Below are 24,045 nucleotides of genomic sequence, written 5' to 3' on the forward strand. Positions count from 1 at the left end.
CATCCATCAGGCTCTTGAACAGTGGGGATAACTTCACCACCCCCATCACTGAAGTGTTCCCACAACCTGCGGACTCAAGAACTTTTCATCTCACGTTCTGGTTATAATTGCTTTTTCTTTTTTTTTCTTTTGTGTTGCACATTGGTAGCTTGTCTGCACTGTTGGGTGCTGTTTTTCATTGATCTTATTGTGTTTCTTATGTCTTTCTTGAATTTGATATGTGCAACCACAAGGAATTGAATCTCAGGGTTGCACATTGAGATTGTAAATTTACTTTGAACTTTAGTTCAAGAGCCTGATGGTTGAGGGGTTTCTAAACTTGGTGGTGTGGGACTTGAGGCTCCTGTACCTCCATCTCAACAGCAGCAGTGAGAAGTGAGCATGGCCTGGATGGGGGGGTGGGGGGGGGCCTCGTTAGATCTCCTGGGATCCACGGAGTGCTGGATCACACAATTGGCTTTCTAGTATGCATTCCTAACAGCAAGGCTTCTCGAGAGTGCTGAAAGTTACCCCTCACATTTTAACATACGGACCTTCTCAAGTTGACCACGAATATCAAAAATTTACATTCACTAAACTGTACCTGCGTTCGTAATATTCTCAGTTGAACTATTCCTTCATTTTCTTCTTCTCTCATTCTTTCTGTTGTTAGTTGTAATCTTCCAATTAAATTAATCTTGCCCCTTTTCTGAACTTTGCTGTTCTTTCTATGAGAGAAAAATGCATGCTATTGAAATACAGCTCTTTTTGAAGATCATTTGGTATATAATCATTTATATAATCATTTTCATTTGATGTACAGAATCAAATGAAAATGTGAATTAACTCTTTGCCAAATAGAAGCAATTTTACACTGCAAAGATATATTTTGAAATTTTAAAAAGTAATTCACATACAACTTTCAAGGACTTATATAAACTCAAGGTCTCATCATTTAGTAGACAATATAGGGAACTGTCTACGATATAGTACAGATTTCATTTTCCACACAAGTGCAAATCAATGCGGCACAAAATCATTCCACAGCATTACAATCACCAACACTTCTCTCCCAATCATGTAGACACCAACCTGGTTAATAACCACTTAACAGGATGGAATTCAGACCATTATAAATAAAGTAATGTATAAATCAAGGAGGAACCAGAGGCATTTCCTTAAAAATTTGATCTCGCTAAAGGTTACTTATGTGCCAGAGATGTGACAAAAGTCGAACAGCAAAAATCTAAAGCATTTTTCTGTTGTAAGACAAGGAAACAAGTCTACATAATCATTATATGTACAATGGAAATAAATGCCCATTGTAATAAATATATATATATTTTTTACAGTTGATAAAACTTGTTCCTCATTGTCTCACCCCTTTAGTTTTCTCATCTTTCTAAACTGTCTTAAGTAACTCCACAAACTGCCCTCAGCTGTAATGCAAAACTGCACTAGCTTTTATTTTAGGCCAAGGTCCCTTTAACTTATAAGCCAAGCTCATTTGATGACCAGAACTGAACATAAACACAATTCTGATCTTGATCAGAATTAGATAATGCTCAGGACATAGTCTGAACAGGGCACTATGTAGTTGGATGATTGTCTCTAATGAACTTTTCTCAGGCAGCATCTTTTCTTAACTCCCCTTTCAATATTTACCCTTGGATGTCTTGTTACCATGAAATACAAAAGTTATAATGCAATGAAAGAATAAATACTGCAAATTTTGGGCCACACTAGAATTAGGGTACTGGTTTTCTCCTTTCCCTCCCTCTCCTCTACCATAGCAAAGTAGGAATCCTTGTATTTGGCAAATTGGTACAGAGATTCTAAGGCTGACTTCTTTATATAAAATTAGAACTAAAAATTCCAGCACCAATCAGGACGTAGCTGTCTTTTGTGTGATATTTATATTTCAGAAGTCAAAGCTTGCTATACTCTTGGGCTTTACGGACTGCATCCCATGTCACTTCTTCAATAAATAATACCCGACCTTTCTTTATTAAATTTATTATCTTGTTAAATTGATTTAACACTACTTGCAATAGTAACTGTATGCGTTATCTTTTGCAAATAAACTATTTTTCAATGTGATACGACTCCTCCCAAATGGTGCTTCTTCTTGGATATATATTACGTCCATGTTGAGGATTTAATTATTTTGCATTGTTTAGGATTATCCAAAACATACTCTTTGAGAATAACAGATAGGAAAAGTTCCTTAAAGATTTTTGAATAAACATTTGGATTTGGAAGAAATAAAATACTATGGAAGCTGTGTATTTTCTTGTTTTCACAGATTTGAAATAATGTCTCACTGTTGCAAGCCAACCCTGGGTTACTAACAAGTTGTGTTTTTATAGATGCTCATGTTAATTCTGTCCATACGTCAGAAAATACATCAAATCACTTGATACCATAAACCAGAGTATTGTAATGAGGGCCAATTAACAAACATTTTCTGTCTTCCACTAGCAAGTTACAATGGCACAGGTCAGGTTATTGCACGCTCAATGGCCACGAAGGGCCTGAGGGTGTTGCATTATTTAACAGAGTATCATTTCACAATCATCAATAGAAGTGACCGTTAACTAACGAACAGATCTTGGACTTCTGAATTTATTAATATTACGAGAACTCATTTGATTGTCAGGTGCTTCCGTAAATCAGTGTTCTTAACTTCAGGAAGGTGTGTATTGTGTCTGAAGCAACAACTTTTACCAGAAAGATATTACTTCATGTATCACCTTTGTAATACATACATATAGATACAGTGCCTATAAAAAGTATTAACCTACCCCTCTTGGAAGTTTTCATATTCTATTCTTTTACAACATTGAATCACAGTGGATTTAATTTGATTTTTTTTTAAAACACGGATCAACAGAAAAAAATCTTCTCATGTCAAAGTGAAAACAGATCTCTACAAAATGATCTAAATTAATTACAAAATACAAAATAATTGATTGCATAACTATTCACCCCCTTCAAGTCACTATTTAGTAGATGCGCCTTTGGCAGCAATTACAACCTTAAGTCTGTGTGAATAGGTCTCTATCAGCTCTGTACATCTGGACACTGCAATTTTACCCCATTCTTCTTTACAAAACTGTTCAAGCTCAGTCAAATTGCACGAGGATTGTGACTGAACAGCCCTTTCCAAGTCCAGCCACAAATTCTCAATTGCATTAAGTTCTCTTGTAGACTGTAGCAGGTTTTCCTGCAGGATTTCCTTGTATTTTGCTGCATTCAAATTACCCTCTCCCTTTACAAGCCTTCCAGGGCCTGTTGCAGCAAAGCATCTCCACAGTATAATGCAGCCACCGCCATGCTTCATAGTAGGGCTGGTGTGTTTTTGATGAAATGCGGTGTTTGGCTTTCACCAAACATGCCATTTAGTCTGATGGCCAAAAGGTTCAATTTTGGTTTCATCAGACCATAGCAACATCTTCCAGCTGACTTCAGAGTCTCCCACATGCCTGTTGGTAAACTCTAGTCAAGACTTCATGTGATTCTTTTTTCCCCCAACAGTGCTTATACTTTATTAGGAGTTTGAAGCGATTTGGCATGTCAACAAATACACTCAAAAACTTCTTTAGTTGTACCATGGAGAACATTCTGACAGGCTACATCACTGTCTGGTATGGAGGGGCTACTACACAGGACAGAAAGCAGCTGCAGAAGGTTGTAAATCTAATTAGCTCCATCTTGGGCACTTGCCTACAAAGTACCCAGGACATCTTTAGGGAGCAGTGTCTCAGAAAGGCAGCGTTCATTATTAAAGACCTCCAGCACCCAGGGCATGTCCTTTTCTCCCTGTTACCATCAGATAGGAAGTACAGAAGCCTGAAGACACACACTCAGCGACTCAGGAACAGCTCTTCCCCTCTGCCATCCGATTCCTAAATGGACTTTGAAGCTTTGGACATACTTCACTTTTTTTAAATATACTGTTTTTGCACATTTTTAAATAATCTATTCAATATGCATAATCGATTTACTTGTTTATTTATTATGTTTAATTTTATTTATTTATTCTCTCTCTCTCTGCTAAATTATGTATTGCATTGAACTGCAGCTGCTAAGTTAACAAATTCCACGTCACATGTCAGTGATAATTACTTTGTCACCAAACAATTGATACTAGAGCATACAAACATCACAGCGATATTTGATTCTGCGCTTCGTGCTCCCTTAAGTACAAATTGAAATAAATATAATAAAAATTTGAATTATAAATCATAATTAGGAAATAGAAAAGGGAAAATAAGGTAGTGCACGTCAGGTCTGGATATTTGGAAGGTACAGCCCAGATCCGGGTCAGGATCTGTTCAGCAGTCTTATCACAGTTGGAAAGAAGCTGTTTCCAAATCTGGCTGCATGAATCTTCAAGCTCCTGAACCTTCTCCCGACAAGAGGGACAAAAAGTGTGTTGGCTGGGTGGGTCATGTCCTTGCTTATCCTGGCAGCACTGCTCCGACAGCATGCGGTGATTCTGATTCCCATAAAGCTGTGACTGGTGAAGCTGCCGGGTAACAGTTGTTGTATGTGCAGTATCTCCCATCTCAGCCACAGAAGCTTGTAACTCCTCCAGAGTTGTCATAGATCTCTTGGTGGCCTCCCTTACTTACTCCCTTCTTGCACTGTCACTCAATTTTTGAGGACAACCTGCTCTAAGCAGATTTACAGCTGTGCCATATTCTATTTCCTCATGATTGACTGAACTGTGCTCCAAGGGATATTCAGTGACTTGGAAATTTTCTTGTATCCGTCTCTTGACGTACCTTTCGATAACCTTTTTGAGGAGTGCGTTACCGTGTTCTTTTGTCTTCATGGTGTAGCTTTTGCCATGATACTGACTAACCAGCTGTTGAACCTTCCAGATACAGGTGTATTTTTACTACAATCAATTGAAACACCTTGACTGCACACAGTAATGTCAATTTAGCTAATTATATGATTTCAAAAACCAATTATCTGTACCAGTGATGACTTGGTGTGTCACATTATAGAGGGTAAATACTTAAGCAATCAACTATTTTGTGTTTTATATTTGTAATTAACTTAAATCACTTTGCAGAGATCTGTTTTCACTTTGACACAAAAGAGTCATTTTCTGTTGATCAGTATCAAAAGCTAAATTAAATCCCCTGTGAGTCAATGCTGTAAAAACAATAAAATATGAAAACTTCTGGGAGGTGAGGGGTGTGTGAATACTTTTTATAGACACCGTATGTAATATACCTATAAACATATTTTAGATATCTATAAATATCGTGAAGAAGAGTTGGCCCAAAATGTCAACTGTTAATTCATTTCTATTAATGCTGCTTGATCTGCCGAGTTCTTCCAGTATTTTAAGTGTTGTTGTTTTGGATTTCCAGCATCTGTAGACTTTCTCATGTCTAAAAGTATCTTTATTTGTTTCAGCCTTCTTACATATTTCAATCAACATTCCGGCTTATTCCAAATCAAAATAATTTACAGGTGTGCGCTGCTTAACATCCATTCTGACAACGTTCAATCGCATATAATATTACCATAAAGTGCATCATGGCTTCCAAATGCAGCAAAACCATTCCTAGTGATAGCAGCAGCAAGAAGTATATAATATGGTGTTTGCACAACATCCAAATCACATAACGTCTGATTTCACAGAACGTATCATGGACGTTAAGCGACGCATACCTGTATTAATGAATTATCGCAACAAATGCTAATGCTAGACATAGTTATTCAGTTCAGCATTAAGCTGAAGAGATTTGCAGGTGCTGGAAGTCCAGAGCAACACACACAAAATGCTGGAGGAACTCAGCAGGTCAGGCAGCATCCATGGAGAGGAATGAACCTAATGAAGGGTCTTGGCCAGAAATGTCAACTGTTTATCCCTCCCCTGAGATGCTATCTGACCTGCTGAGTTCCTGTTAGCAGGAAATTTCATTGTTCACTGCATATGCAAATACTGTTGAATAAACTATTTCTAATTAATCTGCTAAATTGTTACTTTATTTTTTTTAATCTCTTGTTCTGTACCAAGTTAAAAGAAAGCAGTAAAATTCTCCACCAAACTGGATTGCTGTTTTCCAACAGCTACATGCCACAATTCTGGACATATACCGCTTTGCTTGTGATGATACAAGACAATGCCTTCATACATTGGTTCTCTGATATAGTTTTCTTATCTCATTAGTTTACTGGATTACACTTCTCTGGATATGTTAAAAACATTCTGCCACATTGTTAAGACTATTTTTAAAAAGCCAAGATAAACCAGGTAGTAAGAAATAATTGAATAGAAAGTGTCCTGACGAAGGGTCTCGACCCGAAACGTTGACAGTACTTCTCCTTATAGATGCTGCCTGGCCTGCTGTGTTCCACCATTATTTTGTTGTGTTGTTTCAATAGAAACTAATTTTTTTTCACAACCTTTTATCTTAATATTTCAATATCTTCACTTATCTAGGCTTTAGTACTTACATTAAAGAGAAGTCCTGGTTCACTGAGAAAAGTGTGCCTTCAGTAAAGTCTTTGGGTGAGCTGACTTGAGGTTCATGAAGTAAAACCTGACGTTTCAATTTTGGAAAAGCTACAAGAGACTTCAGAAACAAAAGAAGAACTAGTAAGATTAATTATTCAAAATGCATAAAATGTATTATATAGGGAGGCAAAAAATCAAATGCACATATGGCATCTTCATAGCAAAAATGATACATATAAAATCTAAGGCTCAAGTTGCAGCATTCAGAATTAACGGCTCAAAAAAAGTGTCACAGCATAGAAATTGGCCTTTCGGCCCTCCATGTCCACAGCAACACAACTAGCCATCCACACTAACCCATTTACTTGCACTGAATCCAAGCTTTATTGCTATGATAATTCAAGTGCTTAAATAGATACATTAGAAGTGTCAGAGTAATTGTCTCCACTACCCACTCAGATTTCAAGATTCCAGACATCCTCTGCATTAAAAAAAAGAATTTTTATTTAGATCCCTTCTGAATCTCTTACACTAAATCTAAACTGTGGCTTTAAACACATCTGTTATGGAGAAAAATATCCTCCTACCTACCTCAGAAATGCCCTTCAAAATTTTATGTATTTGTACATAAGGAACAGAACTTTCTCCCCACAATGTTGGTGCCAAATTAAACAAAATCTCTTCTGCCTGAGCATAATCCAAAAGCCTTCATTCTCTGCATATTTACGTGACAGCCTCTTAAACATCACTGTCATATCTGTTCCATCATTCCTCCCAGCAGTTGTTTCTTGGCACCTACTATTCTATAGAAAACTTTTCCACACTTTAAACTTCTCGCCTCTCTCACCTTAGATTCATATCCTGGGAAACTGTCTATACACATATGCCTTACCCTTACAAGCTTCTATCAAATTTCCCCTCAGCCTCCAATGCTCCAGAGGAAACAACCCAAGTGTGTCCAACCTCTTCTTACAGTTTGTACCCTGTAATCCAGACAGCATCTTGGTAAACTTTTTCTGCACCCTTTCCAAAGTTTCCACATCTTTCCTGTAATTGGGCAAGCAGAACTACACACAATATTCCAAGTAGAGCTGAATCAAAGTTTTCTAAAGCTACAGAACAACCTATGTCAGAACACCTTCAGCATCTACTGCTCCAAAGAAAACAAAAACAGCCACCAGTCTCTCCTCCTAAGTGAAAGGCATTTTAGGCAATTTTTCAAAGTTCAAAATAAATTTTATTATCAAAGTACATATATTGTCATCACTATTGTTGTATTTGAAATTCCCCATCTGTTATCAGTTCTTTTCCACACACTTCTTAGTAATCATTACTGGTTTCAGTAGCATGAGGTTTACTTCGTTTATATTATTGTGAGGAATATTTTAAGTAAATAAATGCTAAAAAGATTACTGTTATCTTAGGCAATACAAGTTTACTCCTCAAATGTGAAAGGATGTATGGTAGTTGAAAATAAAAGTAACATACCCATAACGTCCTCCTGAGTTCTGCATCTGGTAGTTCAGTTGCTAATTTTAGATTTTCAAAACTAATCTTTTCTCTTGGTCTTTGGTTCCAGGCAAACAGAACTGCCAATTGGAAGGTGGTTACCTCTAAATCATACTGACCAACCTCATTTTTGAAAGTTATCTATTTAGGAAGTAAAAGAAAATTTCATTATTTTACCTTTTTTTTCCCCAATACAAAGCAAAATAGATTCTAAGATTTAAAAACAATTTACAATGAACCCAAAGCTAAGTTGCAGGACCACCTTAAAAACAAAGTTATGAACAAAACAGGCAAAAATCGCAGAAACATTTTAATGACATTAATCATGTTAGTCCACAGGAATACAAGGGAATCATACAAGTCTGATTCGGGGGAGGGGTGTGATATGCCGGAGGAGTGAGGGGTCGAGGGTGAGAAAAATGGAAGTGGGCCAAGGGACAGAAAAAGAGAGGTGGACCCAGAGAGAAATAAAACAGAGCCATAAAAGGGCAGAGAGTACATGGAGTGAGTTGGTTGGCACTAATGTCACAGGTAACTACTGCAGTACAGGCACTATTTCTGCAGCAATGAAGCTTATTCAGTATCTTAATTTACATACTTCCGAATTAAAGAAAATTTTTTGTCAAATGAGTTTTAATTAGCTTACAAACAACACTTCAAGTAGAGCAAGGTCAAGAACTGCACAGGAACCTCAGTCTGATTTCTAGTTGACTTTCAAATGTTTTAAATGCTTAAAATACTGAATGAATGTTTGGCTTAATGTGAACTGGACTGTTTACTGTCTATAGTTATCCCTGCTTCTGTTCTAAAAATAAAGCCAACAAAAGCAATTCACTAAATGTCAAATACTGAAAACCCAATAGACATCTGACAGATTGACCAATCGTTCTTTTCCTCTGCTGATTGTATCAATTATGGTTTAGCTGCAATCTGATTACATTTGCCAACAACATTACATTGACTGGCCTAATCTCAAACAATAACGAGGTGGCCTACAGGGAAGAAGTCATCTCTCTGACATAGTGGTGTCAAGAAAACAACCTCTCCCTCAATGTCGCAAAAACAAAGGAGCTGGTTATCAATTACATGAGGATTGGAGACAGGCATTGACATCAATGGATCTGGGGTTGAAAGGGTAAACAGCTTCAAGTTTCTCGGCATCCACATCACCGAGGACCTCACTTGGTCTGTACACACCAACTATGTGGTAAAAAAAAGACACGACAGCGCCTCTTTCAACTGAGATGGTTGAGGAAGTTTGGTATGGGCCGCCAAATCTTAAGGACTTTATACAAGGGCACAACTGAAAGCATCCTGACTGGCTGTGTCACTGCCTCGTATGGGAACTGTACCTCCCTTAATCGCAGGACTCTGCAGAGAGTGGTGCAGACAGCCCAACGCATCTGTAGTTGTGAACTTCCCATGATTCAGGGTATTTACAAGGACAGGTGTGTAAAAAGGGCCCGCAGGATCATTGGGGACCTGAGCCATCCCAACCACAATCTATTCCAGCTGCGTCCGGGAAGCGGTACCACAGCATAAAAGCCAGGAACAACAGGCTCTGGTACAGCTTCTTCCACCAGGCAATCAGACTGATGAACTCATGCTGATTTGAGTGTTCTCTATATTATATTGACTGTTCTATTTATTAAAGATCATTATAAATTATTATGATTGCACATGACACATTTAGATGGAGACGTAACATAAAGATTTTTACTCCTCATGTATGTGAAGGATGTAATTAATAAAGTCAATTCAATATACCAGTGTCAGGTGCCCTGTCATGCTTAATGTAAGTGGCTATTCTCCCTGATAATCCAGATTCAATCTTATGAGCATTGACATATCACAACTGAACCTGATCTTCAAATGTGCCCATCCAAGAGTCACCAATAGTACTGTGAAATTCTGGCTTTTAAATAAGATCATTACACATTGACATTCATGCATTTAAAAAATTACACTACCACTTAAATATGCTACCCAACTTTCACTATTTTCAAAATATTTTTCAGAAAATGACCTTTTCCTAGATTCTGGCCAAATGTAAGCTGCAAATTATTTCAGTACTGAATTTTAAAGACTTCTCACCTATTATTCCATTTCATAAGTACAAATATTGATTTTCATTACATTCTGTGGACAGATTTAATAAAGAGACTTCAACCGAAATTTGCACAAACTACAGCACATTGTTAAGTATAGCATACATAAAAACCCATCCCATTACAAACATTTTCTCTTCTCCTGTCCTCCATCAGGCAGAAGATACAAAAGCCTGAAAGCACGTACTAATAGACTCAAGGAGACAGCTTCTATTACAAGACTGTTAAAAGACTATTGAACAGACTTTTTGTATGATAGGATGGACTCAACCTCAATCTATCTTGCCCTGGTGTTGCACCATACTATCTGCCAGCACTGTGGTTTCTCTGTAATGCTGTACAGTATTCTGCATTCTGCTATTACTCCTCCCTTGTACTACTGATGTACCAATGTAGTGAAATACTCCACATGGATGGTATCCAAAGCTCGGTACACGTGGACCATAATAAATCAATTATAAATTAACATCAAAAGGATTCTCTACTTACAATTCCATTGGACATGAGGTGATGCCAATGCAGCTTTCTACCACTATGATTTTTTTTGTAAAATTCCTCCACCTCAGGGATAAGATCTTCAAGTTCAGTTGGAAGAGAAACAAATACTTTCTCTGAGCTTCTTGACCAGGCACCAGCATTTAAAATCTTGATATTCACAGAGTCAGCTAAATCAGGTAAAGGATTACAAGCACATTATTTGGCTATCTTGTGCAAAAAGAAAACTTAAATAAAATTTTTGTTTCTGTATCTGTTAAAGACATTTCTGTTTGTATTTTAATGCTGAATGATGGAATTTCAGCATATTTTTATTTAAAATTAATCAGTACCATTCAATTAATATTTAAATTTTCTGCATTTTCCATTCTTAATTTAAATTAATATATATTCCAAAGAAAGTTATACCTGGAAGGGCCAACTTATTGTTTTTGTGCATTTCTTTGAAAACTTGGTTGAGGTCTTCAGATACTTTAATGTCCTGAAACATTCTGGCCAACTTGTTCACATAGTCAGCAGGCATTCCTACTTCCTATAAACACACAAAAACACAAATTTCTATCTTATAAAAGTATACATTTAAGGATTAAACTATAAATACAAATTTTCGTACTCAAAGAAATTGGTCACCTAAATAAAATAAAATCTGCAAGCAAATATGTAACATTCCAAATTTGGAATTCCACATGGGGCAAAAATGTACCTCGCAAAGATTTATGGCAGCATTGAAAGGGAAAACACTTCAGTATTAACAAAGGCTGAAACCTGTGAAAAAGAACAGCCTCCGCTGGAGGAACTAATGAGCTGAGCCGGATTCCTGATGCAAGTTTGCAGGGTTTCAACCTGAAACATTGAGAAATCCTTCCCTCAGCACCCTCCCACACCCAGATGTTGCCTAACATATTGAATTGCTAAAGTAGATTGATTGTTGCTCAAGATTCCAGCATCTGCATTCTCTTGCACCTCTGTAATCTGTGAAATAGTACAAAAGTAGACTCTCAGGAAAACATCCAAACTACTCTGATCATCTGAAATTAAATTTTGAACTTTAAATTCTCAGAATAATTCATACCTTTTTTCAACTGGAATTTGTTGTGCTGCTCTGAAGCTTCTTAGTACCTGTATAGAATTATCAACTTTCCTCAGTTGGTTGCACCTTGATCTTTGTCAAAACAAAATAGGTTTCCTCCACATATAGAATGCAGAGATGAATACAGAACAGTTCCATGCAATACCAAAGAAATGCTGCGTTGTCAGATTGTACATAATTGGCACAAAAATATTGAAATACAACCTGTCTATCCTGGCTTTTCACATGCATCAGTATAAAAACAATAAGGAATTCTTGGTGTCTTGGTAACTACTTCCCCCTCAACCACAAGCACACAACACTGATTACTCATGGCCATATAGACATCAGTGTGTGAGCCTCCATTATGACCCCTCAGAAGGCAGCTGTGGTATTGTCTCTGAGTACTAGTGCAATTTCCACACCCCCACCCATTTTCCCTCCCTCTGTTTTCTAAAACATTGAAACCCTGGAATATTAAAGGCCCACTCCTGTCCCTCTCTCAACCACATCACAGTTCCATGTACTGAGCCATGCTCTGTTTAACACTTCCACCTATAATACTCCAAGCATTAAAATATGAACATTTCAAACCAACCATCCTATCACATCTATTACTTTGCTCCTACCTATTTTTTTTTCCTGGCCCTGACATCTAGCTTCCTCTCTATCCTGCCACTTTTTCACCTGTTACTCTGGTTCCCATCCCTCTGCCAAACTAGTTTAAATCCTCCCTAGTAGCAAACTTCCTGGCCTCGATATTGGTGCCTTTTCAGTTTCGGGAACACTGAACACAACTCCTTAAATTTTAAGGTAGCTATAGATAAGGATAAATATGGAGCTTGTGGGAGAGTATTAAATTGGAGTAGGGCAAATTATGAGAGTATCAGGCAGGAACAAGGGAGTGTTAATTGGGACTTTTGCACAAGTCCACATCCGGCATGTAGAGGGTGTTTAAAGACCAAGTATGCAGAATACAGGACAGGTATGTTCCAGTCAGAAGAAAGGACAAGGACGGCAAGGTGTGAGAACCTTGGATGTCGAGGGAGGTGATGAATTTTGCCAAGAAGATAAAGGAGAAGTATGTGAATCTTATGGGAAGGATGTTGAGGATGTGGGGAAGGTGCAAAAGAGGCTTACCAGAATGTTGCCTGAATTAGAGGGCTTGTGCTTTAAAAAGAGGTTGGACAAACCTGGGTTGTTTTCTCTGGAGCAGTGGAGGCTGAGGGAAGATCTGATCGAGATTGATAGGATTATGAGAGACATGAAGGGAGCATACAGATAGTATCTTTTTCTCAGGGTTGAAATGTCCAAAACCAGAAGGCATGCATTTAAGGCAAGAGTGGCTCATTTCAAATGAGATAAAGGACAGTTTATTTTAAAACAAAACAAAGGGAGTGGTGGGTATCCTGAATGCACTGCCTGGGATGGTGGTAGAGACAGATACATTACAGACATTTGGATAGGCACATGAATGTGAGGAAAATGGAAGGATATTGACATTGTGCAGGCACCATTTAATTACTAATTTATTTGGTTTGGCACAACATTGTGGGCTAAGGGGCCCGTTTCTGTGCTGTACTTGTCAAGCTGAGCTTGATCGCTTCTTGATTAGTAAGGGCGTCAAAGGTTAAAAGGAGAAGGCAAGAGAAAGGGATTGAGGATAATAAATCAGTCATGATGGAATGGTGGACCAGACTCGAAGGGCCGATTAGACTAATTCTGCTCCTATGTCTTACTGTCTTCTATGCTCTATGTCACTGTTAGAGGCTCTCAAGAGAAATAACAATTTGGGAAATACAAAGCTGGTGGATTAGGAAAGGGTTTAAAAAAGTGGAGATACCAGGGGAGAACAAAGGCTGAGGCTCATGTGGGAAAGGTAATATAAAAGGAATTAAGGGATAATAGTTTAAAGACATGGTGACTTGATGGAAGGCTGCAGGATTACTATAAGGAGGTGACCATAGCTACAATGGCACCTCACAAAGCAGCACCTCAGAGAAACTATCTTGTAGGCGAAGAGGACAGGACTACACTAAGATGTCAGCTTACATATTCTTGGACAAGAGGGGGCATGGCCAAGGACAAATTTTGCTGTAACTGCCAACCCAAATGATGTGATGATGTACCTAAAATCTTACTTCCACATGGTATTTAGTCTTTAAAAAAAAGACAAAATTTGTTGTTTCTTTCACACTTTATACTTATTCCCCATCATACAAATTCCACGAAAACAAATTTTAATTCTGTACCTCAAATTCTTGGGTAGAGATTTGGTAATTCCGTAAAGGAAAACTTCCGATACCAGACTGGGTAAAACACGGAGTCACCTACATGTGCTGATGAACCAGTCATGTTTTCTAAACACATTTTGCACTCAAATCAAAAAGCACCATTGCTTTACACAAATATTCTATCTAATTTATTGTGGTTTCTGAGCTACTTCCTATGACCCATTTACTTCATATTTAAACTCAAGTCATTAAAACAAGTCAGAACAATACTATCTCAGCACCAAACTCCAGGTCACACCAGTCAGAATCACTTTGTACATTTATAAACTGCATTTACAAATGTTTTCAGTCTTTTACTTCTTTATGATATGCATTCTTAAGTTTCATCTTGAATCTCATATCTAAACCTAATTGTCATTTATTTGGAAAGTTATAATATTCATTCTTTTTATGGTGTTCCCAGACAATGGTCTCACTCCAAAGACTATCTTGTTCTTTCATGCTCTTGTTATTTATTGCCATTTATTTATATTTTCATTTGCACAGTTTACAGTCACTGTTCTATATATTTGTTAAGTATGCCCACAGGATAAAGAATATTGGGGTTGTATGTGGTCAGTTGAATGTACCCCAACACATTTTACTCTGAACTTTGAATACTGGGTACATCTTGTTGTGGAATATTCCACAGTTCAGGGTTCTTCTTTTTTCCCCAAATACATTTCGTTTCTATATACACTTTACCCACGTAGAAATTAGGAATAGATTTACAGACTTAAGTTATGCCACATAATGAGTATAACAAGCCTCAGAGATTAATACACAAGAGAATAAAACTTCAAATCCAAATCAATTGATCCTTATAATTTCTGTTATTCTGCGACCAAGTCTTGATACATTCCTTGAAGCGTATGGATGTAATTAAATTAAATTATATTCACAATTCATAATGCTTCATTTAGATAGTCTAGACATCCACAGAGTTGGTGAAATTGATAATTTACTATGCCCAGTAATCTTGTACAAATAGCTATATAATTCCATATCAATAGGTTAAGTGTATATACTGTAGATATTCTGCAGCAATCTTAGAATTAACCCACTTTGACATCTTTAATTATACATTTTCTTAAATATCTGTTTTTATAAATCACCTTTCACACCCCAAAAACACATTGTTGGTTAAGGGATAAATGTTACCCAAGACATTGGCAAAACTCCCTGCTTTTCTTCAAATAGCAGTTGGGATCTTTTATGTCCATTAAATTAAAATAGGCCTGTTTATTATTTTCTTAGAAAGACCAACAGCTGACTTGCACAGTCCACACAAAGTGCCAGCTTACATTATATTCTGCAATCACTGCTGTGGAGCTTAAACTATAGCCATCTCACTACATTAGCATACCAAATATAATTCTAAATTAATCTAGATATATTGAGTCATTAGGATCAACAATGATACTGCTATATATGCCAAAATATTAAAAAGATGTTGTAAATAAAACACACAGAATATTTTATAATTTGGTAGTGCCTATGAGTTGTTCAGGATAGAACAAAATTGGCTCACTTTAATCATCCGAAGTTAAACATAACTAGTAGTGCTAAGAGCAGACATTATTGGCCAGTTCCCTTATTAAAGATTTAATGGCATGTGGAGAAAACCATGGGGAGGAAACAAAAAGAGGGAAACACTTCCTTTTGATTCAAGTTCAAATTGTGGCAAATGAAAAATATGCCTTTTTTAAATTCTCAATTCAACATTCAAGTGAAGCATTACAATTTTTGAGACAGAGGGCAGAGAAATCCTTTTGGCCTATTATCAATGAACCAAGTGAACTACTGTAAATTAGAGCTATTATCGCCCAAACTCTCTTTTGCTTACCACATTCATAAACAAATTTAGTAGATCGAAAGGAAAAAAGTGTGCCCAAAAACAGTGGAAAGACACTATTGTATTTACTTACTCTAAGCCATTCTACCATATTTTCTTCTATTTCGCTGTCTGCTGAAATATCTAGGATCAAACGCCTTGTTAGGTGAGCTTTATGGTATCGCATAAAGACATCTTTGTTTTGCACATATTTCAGCACAAGGAGCTGTTGAAAAAGCATATCAAGAGAATTCAATATTTTTGGTAGAACTACTTCAAATTTGAAACAGCATCAACTTTAAACAAATACAATTAGGAGTTATTTAAATCATTAGAAGATAGAACAGTACAACACAGAGATGGGCCATTTAATCAACCATGTCTCTGTTGACCAGTCTAATTGATTCCACCTGTCTGCATATGGTATTTATCCCTCTTTTCACTGTCTGTTCGCATCTGTCCAAGTATCTTCTAAATATTGCTATGGTAGCTGCTTCTACCATCTCCCCGACAAGTTTCCAGGTACCTACCACTATGTAAAATAACACTTGCCTTGCATTTCTCTTGTAAGCTTATCTCCTCACTTTCAGCTGCCTTCTAGTATTTGATAGTTCCACCCTGAAGAAAATTTCATCTATCTCACATATATTTGTAACAAGTTGCCCTTCAGTCTCTGATGTTGCAAAAAAAATAATCTAAATGTGTCCGTCTTCTCCCTATTACTCTCAGCCAACAGCACCACGGTGGCGTAGTGGTTAGCTCAACAGTATTACATCTTGAGGTATGCTAGAGTTTGAAGTTCAATTCTGGTGTCTTTCTGTAAGGAGCCTTTTTAAGTCCTCCCTGTGAAATGCACGGGCTTTACCTGGATGCTGGGTAGGTTAATTGGTCATTGTAAATTGTCCCATGATTAAATTAGGGTTAACTGGGTTTGTCAGGCCGGAAGGGCCTACTCTGTGCTGTATTGATAAATAAAATAAAATTACCATCCTGGTGAATCACTTCAGCACCCTCTCCGAAGTTTCTACATCTTTACTGTTTGGGGGGGGGGCAGAACTACAGAGCGTACTCCAATTGCAGCCTAATTAAAGTGTTATATGGCTGCATCATGAAGCCCCAACTTTTATACTTAATGCGCTGAATTATGAAAGTATACATCTTCTTTACGACCCCATCCACTTGTGTTGCCACTTTCCATCATTGTGCTCAAAGGTCCTGCCATTTTCTGTAGATTTTCCCTCCCAAAAGGCAACCCCTCACAATTTGCCCTGATTAAACTCTATCTGCTATTTTTTTTAAATCATTAACCATTTGATTACTTGATCAGTCAACTAAACAGGCACTTAAGATACTGCTTACTACCATCATAAGAAACAATTCACCACAATGCATTTCAAATCACACTTGGAGGCTTCAATCAGGCTTTGTTGAAGAAATCTCTGCCCAATTACCATCAGCATATAACCTGTATCACCAGGGGTTCCAACACACTAGACCACTGCAGTACTACCATAAGGAATGCCTACCCTTCCATGCCCAGACTGCATTCAGGAAATCTGACCACTTGACTTTCCTTCAAATACCGCATACAGGTAAAGGCTAAAGAGCAAAGGTCCAGAGAAAAGGACAACAAAGAAGTGGTCGTGGGAGGAAGAGGAGCAGCTACAAGATGGCTTCAAGTCAGAGGACTGGGTCATAATCAAGGACTCATCTGAATGAATACACCACGGTTATCTACAACTTTTTATATACAGTCTGTGATGTGTGTCTCCACTAATCATTCAGAGTCAAGCCCTGGATGAACCACGAGATCCACAGTCTGCTGAGGCCAGATCAGATGGCGACCAAGTAAGGTCCAGGTATGATCTCCGGAAAACCATCTCACGGGCAAAGAGACAATTCCAGACTAAACTTGAATCAATGAAGACTACTCAACAGCTGTGGCACTTGCCACCTATGAAGTAAAATCAACTGATATAGGTGACAAAAAGGCTTCGCTCCCAGATGAGTTCAATGCTTCTATGCTTGCTTGACCATCAAAACATGGAGGAACCTTCACAAACTCCCACAGCCCTCAAAGACCCTGTGATTTCAGTAGCCGAAAGAACAGCATCCTTCAAGAGGGTGAACCCACGGAAAGCACCTGGTCCAGATGAGACACCTGGCCAAGTACTAAAGATCTGTGGTGATCAACCTGCTGTGGTGTTCATCGACATATTTAACCTCTCGCTTCTGCAGTCTGAGATAAAGACCCACTTCAAACAGGCTTCAATTATACCGGTGCTCAAAAACAGCTTGGTAACCTGCCTCAGTGACTATCATCCAGTGTGGTGAAGTGTTTTGAGAAGTTGGTGATGAAACATATCAACTCCTGCCTGAGAAGTGACTTGGATCTGCTCAATTTGCCTACCTGCACAATAAGTCCACAGCAAATGCCATTTCATTGGCTCTTCACTCATCCTGGAACATCTGGATAGCAAAGATGCATACATCAGGATGCTCTTTATTGACAACAACCTGGCATTTAATACTATCATCCCCTCAAAACTAATCAATAAGCTTGAAGACCTTGGCCTCAATACCTCCTGCTGCAATTAGATCCTCGATTTCCTCACTTGCAGATCCCAGTCAGTTCAGATTTGCCACGTCTCCTCCACAGTCTCCGTCATCACAGGGGCACCACAAGGATGTGTGCTTAGACCCTTGCTCTACTTACTCTACACTTATGATTGCATGGCTAAGCACATCTCCAATGCCATATTTAAGTTTGCTGATGACACTGCTGTCGTTGGTCTAATCAAAGGTGGTGACGAATCAGCATAAAGGAGGGAGACCGAAGATCTGGCTGAGTGGTGCCACAGCAACAACCTCTCACTCAATGCCAGCAAGACCAAGGAATTGACTATTAACTCCAGGAAGAGGAAACTGAAGGTCCATGAGCCAATCTTCATCAGGGGATCAGAAGTGGAGAGGGTCAGCAACTTTAAATTCCTCAGTATTATCATTTCAGAGAACCTGTTTTTGTCCCAGCACACAAGTGCAATTAAGAAGCAAACACTGCAGCACCTCTACATCCTTAGAAGTTTGTGAAGATTCAGCATAATATCTAAAACTTCAACAAACTTCTATGGATGTGTGGTGGAGAGTATATTGACTGGTTGCATCATGGCCTGGTATGGAAACACCAATGCATTTGAAAGGATATCCCCACAAAAAGTAGTGGATAAGGCCCAGTCCATTACAGGTAAGGCCCTCCATACATTGAGCACTTCTATACAGAGCACTATCACAGGAAAGCAATATTCATCATCAGGGACTACCACCCAGATCATGCTCTCTTCCCTCGCTGCTGCCATCAGGAGGAAGATACAGGAGCCTCAGGACTCTCTCTACCAGGTTTAGGAACAGTTATTATTCCTCACCCATCAAGCTCTTGAACCAATAGAGATAAACACCACTCAACTTCACTTGCCCCTTCACTGAACCATTCCCCCAACCTATGGATTCACATTCAAGCACTCTTCATCTCATGTTCTCAAAATTTACTGATAATTTATTATTTATTTTTTGTTTTTGTATTTGCAGTCTGCTGTCTTTTGCACATCGGTTGTTTGACCACCCTGTTGGGTGCAGTCTTTCATTGATTCTGTTATGGTTCTTGGATTTACTGAGTATGCCCACAAGAAAATGAATCTCAGGTGAGATATGTATTTTGATAATAAACTTACTTTGAACTTTCGGTCTGAATTTGCAATTGATTTATGTCTTGCTGCATCCTGTGATAACCTTCCTCACTATCCACAACTTCACCAATCTTTGTGCTGTCTGCAGGCTTACTAATCAGACCACCGACAACTCTATCCAGATCATTCTTATATATTACAAGTAATATATGTGGCAGCACTGATCCTTACAGAACACCAATGGCTTATAGTTTTAGATGAGTTCAGATCAAGGATGTAATACTGAGGCTTTTCAGCCATTGGTCAGACTGTAATTGGAATGTTGAGAGCAATTTTGGGCCCCATATCTAAGAATAGATGTGCTCACATTGGAGAGGGACAAGAGAAAGTTTGAGAATGATCCCAAGAATGAAAGGATTAACGCATGACGAATGTTTAATGGCTTTGTGCCCATACTCTCTGGAGCTTAGAAGAATGAGGGAGGGATCTCATTGAAACTTATTGATTATTGAAAGGCACAGATACTGTAGATGTGAAGAAAATATTTCCAATAGTTGGCAAATCAAGTTCCAGAGGGCACAGCATCAGAATAGAAGCACTTCCCTTTAGAAAAAAGATAAGGAGGAATTTCTTTAGCCAGAGGGTGGTGAATCCATTTAATTTACTGTTATGGAAGGCCACGGAGACCAAGACATTGGGTATATTTAATGCTAAGATTAATAGGCTCTTGATGAATGAATGATCTTTATTGTCATTATGCATAGATACAATGAATACAATTAGTAAGGGTGTCAAAGTTTATGGGGAGAAGGCAGGAGAATAGGGTTGAGAGGGAAAATAAATCAACCATGATCAAATGGTGGAACAAAATCAATGGGCTAAGTGCCCTAACTCTGCTCCTTATTGTCTTATAACATAGGACTAAAAAGGGAAATAGGGTTAAATATTAGGGAAAATCTCTATAAAGTTTCAAACAAGGACAGCTTTCTCAAAATGGTGACCTTTCGTAATATGGAACTTGCCTGTATTTGCTTTTCATTCATTAAAAAAGTGTTTTGTACCAGCTGTGAATCTAGTTGTTCAAACCTGAGTAACACATTTCTAATCCCTATAACAATTTCAAAACAAATAAAAGGAATCCAACAAAAAACTGTTCCAGTGTTTTGGTTTGTCCTGCTGTGGAATATGAAACTAATTTAAGAGTCAAAGGAAATTTATTATCAAAGAAAAAAAATTATATATATATTACTACCCCAGATTCATTCCCTTATGGGCATTCATAGGAAATGCAAAGAAACAGAATAAAATCAATGAAAAACTGCATGACAAACAACCCATGTGCAAAAGACAGCAAAATGTGCAAATACAAAAAACATAATTATAATACATAAGCAGTAAATAGAAAACATTACTTGTAGAGTCCTTAAAAATGAGTCCATAGATTGAGGAATCAGGTTGGTGTTGGTAAGAGTGAAGTTATCCCCTCGGATTTAAGAGTCTGAATTTTTATGTACATCATTCTTACAAAAACAGTATAGAATTGTCTTCTGGATAGTTGGCAGCTATAAGAAAAATTACATTGGAAGAGTTAGATGGTTTGCATTTGGTGGCAGCACAGTGCAAGGGGACAGAGTACAATCTGTGATCATTGAGTATAATCTGCAACTACAAAAAAAAAAGTGGCAAATCTGTATTGTGTCAGGCATATACATACCACTTCTTTTAATTTTGCTTCAATTTCTTCTGAAGTAAGCTTCTTACTAAGGGGTGTTTTTCTTAGTAACATATCACAGTAATTTGCTAGTAGTTCTGGGCACTTTGATTCAGGCTGAGTTTTCAACCCAACTCTAAATTCAAGGAAAAGTACAACATTTTAAAGACATAGTTTTAGAATATATTTTCTATTTCACAAGCCATATCAAGGATTTAATTTTTCATTCATGTCAGATAAAGTCCTGTGATTATTTTAGCCAAGCTTCTATTTCTTTAAATTAAGCCAACCATAAGAACAGCCTACAAAGAATCATTCTCTGATGATCTTCTTTTCCTCAGAATTTGCAATTTTCCACATAATTTACAGAAATCATGAGCAAAATGCTCTTAGCCTAAAAACAGTAGATTATTATCTAGGAATGGCTCTACTAGTCAATGTCCCATTTTAAAGCATGCTGAGAATATCAACACATTATGTGTATCACTGGCCTGCAATGTAGTACTTTGCTAAATGTCAGCATGTTAAAATGAAAAATCAATCAACAATTCTTATTAAAACTTTGATATTGATCAGCTTTCACTGTCTATTAGATTCTTTATCAGTGAGTGTAATCCGCTGAGATGCACAAGGATTTGTCAAAAAAAAGCCCATAACTGAGCTACTCCTTAGTGGAGGCTACAGCATACCCTTTCACTGGCAAAGGGTTAGCCAGAGAGTACCTGGGCTGCATCGGTAGTTTTTGCCAGATCAGATTAGAAAACCTGCCTGCTGAACTTATAAAGTTAACCTGGTAAAAGTACAGCAGAACCACTGAAATACAAGGGGGAAATACTGCTGCTGGGTAACAGGTAAGTAAAGTATTTTTTGATTCAAATTGATTTTAAAGATGTACTCTCTCTTAAAAAGTTTTCATTTTGTTTTCAAAATTTTCTGTAAAATAGCCCTACATGATTTTAAGAGTTCAATAATCTCAAATAACCATTCATAATAGTGAGAGCTAGAGAGCCTGGGGGCAGAGTTGCTGCGGCTGTTAAAGCCATTCAACTAGCACAGACAACCACTTCCACGCCTAGTACAAAATGGTTTCTCCCAACGTTGTCTAACACACAAAATGATCCAGAGTGCAAGTGACCAACAAAAGATCTGCTCAAAATATCCACAAATAGTAAGCTGCTTAATGTTTAAAGTTTCAATACAACTTAGATACAAATTAAAGGAATAAAAACTTGAAAAATACATAAGAACATGCAAAAGCAAACAAGGATATTTTCCAAACTATGCTGGTATAGTAAAACTTAACCTTAATGGGAAAATTGATTTGAGAATTAATTCACATGGAACAAAAGATTGGATCCATCGAGGAAATAATTCCTAAAATTCTAAGACTGTTGTAAGAGTGACCACATTACTGCAAAAGTTCACGAGCAAAATAACGTAATAAAAAAATGATGTACTCCATTTGGCTCTAACATCTTTTCCGCCTTTCAAGATGCCATTTCATCTTGTTGCTTCTTTCCTACACTAACCCTATATCCACTGCTAGCCTTAATATCTAAAAACCTAATGATATCGTCTTGAATCCTCCAAGCAGTTCAGCCTCCGCAGAATGAGATTACCAGCCTCCAGATAGAAAAGTTTCTCATCACCTGAATCCCGAGAGTTAAGTAAAATACAGGACCAGCGTGTTTCTATGAGGATGGAGGATAGGATGGCAAAGTTTGGAGGCTTAGAACAGTACAGCACAGGTACAGGCCCTTTGGCCCACAATGTTGTGCCAAACCAAATAAATTAGTAAGCAAACAGCTAACAAAGCTAATCTCTTCTGCCTACAGTGTCAATATCCCTCCATTTTCCACACATGTACGTGCCTATCTAAATAGCACTTAAAAGTCCCTAATGTATCTGCCTCTGCCACCACCCTAGGCAGCACATTCCAGGCACCCACCATTTTGCCCCCACATCATCTTTAAAATTACCCCATTTCACCTTTAATGCATGCCCTCTGGTGTTAGACATCTCAACTCTGAAAAAGATACCGTCTTTCTATCTATCCCTCTCATAATCTTATAAATCTCCCTCAGATCTCCCCTCAGTCTCCACTGCTCCAGGGAAAACAACCCCAGTTTGTCCATCCTCTCATTATCGCACATGCCCTGGAATTCCCTGCAGCATTCTTGTAAACCCCTTCTGCACTCTCTCCAAAGCCCAGATATCCTTCCTATAACTGGGCAACCAGAACTGTATATAGTACTCCAGATGTGGCCTAACTAGAGTTTTATAAAGCTCCTACATAACCTCCTGACTTTTGAACTCAATGAACTCAATGTTTTGACTAACACCTTCTTAACCAACCTATCAACTTGAGTAGCCACTTTTAGGTGGCTCTGATAATGAGATTTTGTAATTGCAGAAGAACAGGCCACTCAGCCCGCCATGGCTGTACCAACTGAGAAGCCAATTTAAAAAATCCCATCTGCTTTCTGTATAAAGTACTGTATTTGTCAGCGTGGAACAGAGAACTAGTTTGTAAATCTGGCTGGAGCACCACGGGAGGGATCTGGGAGTGCCGGAGTGGTGGTGTGGTGAGGGTGCAGATACATGCAGCCCTGAGACACCAAGCAAGATCATTTGATTCCAAACAATTAGCTCATTGATCATTACAGAATGTCTCTCTGGTGCTTCCCACTCCCTCCCCTCTCCCTTCCCCTTTTCCCAGCCATAATTCCCTTCTCCCTGCCCCCTTCACACTGTCAGTCCACTACAGAGATCCATATCAGAATCAGGTTTATCATCACTCAGATGTCTCATGAAATTTGTTTTTTTTAAGCAGCAATACAGTGCAATACATAAAAGTATTACTGTACTGTGCAAAAGTCCTACGCATCTTAACTAAATAT

At 38.0% G+C, this 24,045-nt stretch overlaps 1 protein-coding gene across 8 annotated transcripts in view; it reads right to left on the reverse strand.

The window, feature by feature from the left end:
• LOC132391300 (cullin-5) overlaps window positions 1-24,045 on the reverse strand; it is a 73,092-nt gene that overhangs the window by 7,171 nt on the left and 41,876 nt on the right. For all 8 annotated transcript variants that reach the window (XM_059964282.1, XM_059964283.1, XM_059964288.1 and 5 more), the window contains 7 exons: window positions 21,149-21,281; window positions 15,846-15,977; window positions 10,984-11,107; window positions 10,570-10,745; window positions 7,952-8,113; window positions 6,463-6,581; window positions 584-707 (listed from right to left, as the gene is read on the reverse strand). In XM_059964282.1, coding sequence (XP_059820265.1) covers window positions 584-707; window positions 6,463-6,581; window positions 7,952-8,113; window positions 10,570-10,745; window positions 10,984-11,107; window positions 15,846-15,977; window positions 21,149-21,281 — 970 coding nt within the window. The remainder of the gene's footprint in view (window positions 1-583; window positions 708-6,462; window positions 6,582-7,951; window positions 8,114-10,569; window positions 10,746-10,983; window positions 11,108-15,845; window positions 15,978-21,148; window positions 21,282-24,045) is intronic.

This window comes from Hypanus sabinus, chromosome 3, assembly GCF_030144855.1.
Source record: "Hypanus sabinus isolate sHypSab1 chromosome 3, sHypSab1.hap1, whole genome shotgun sequence".
NCBI lineage: Eukaryota > Metazoa > Chordata > Chondrichthyes > Myliobatiformes > Dasyatidae > Hypanus > Hypanus sabinus.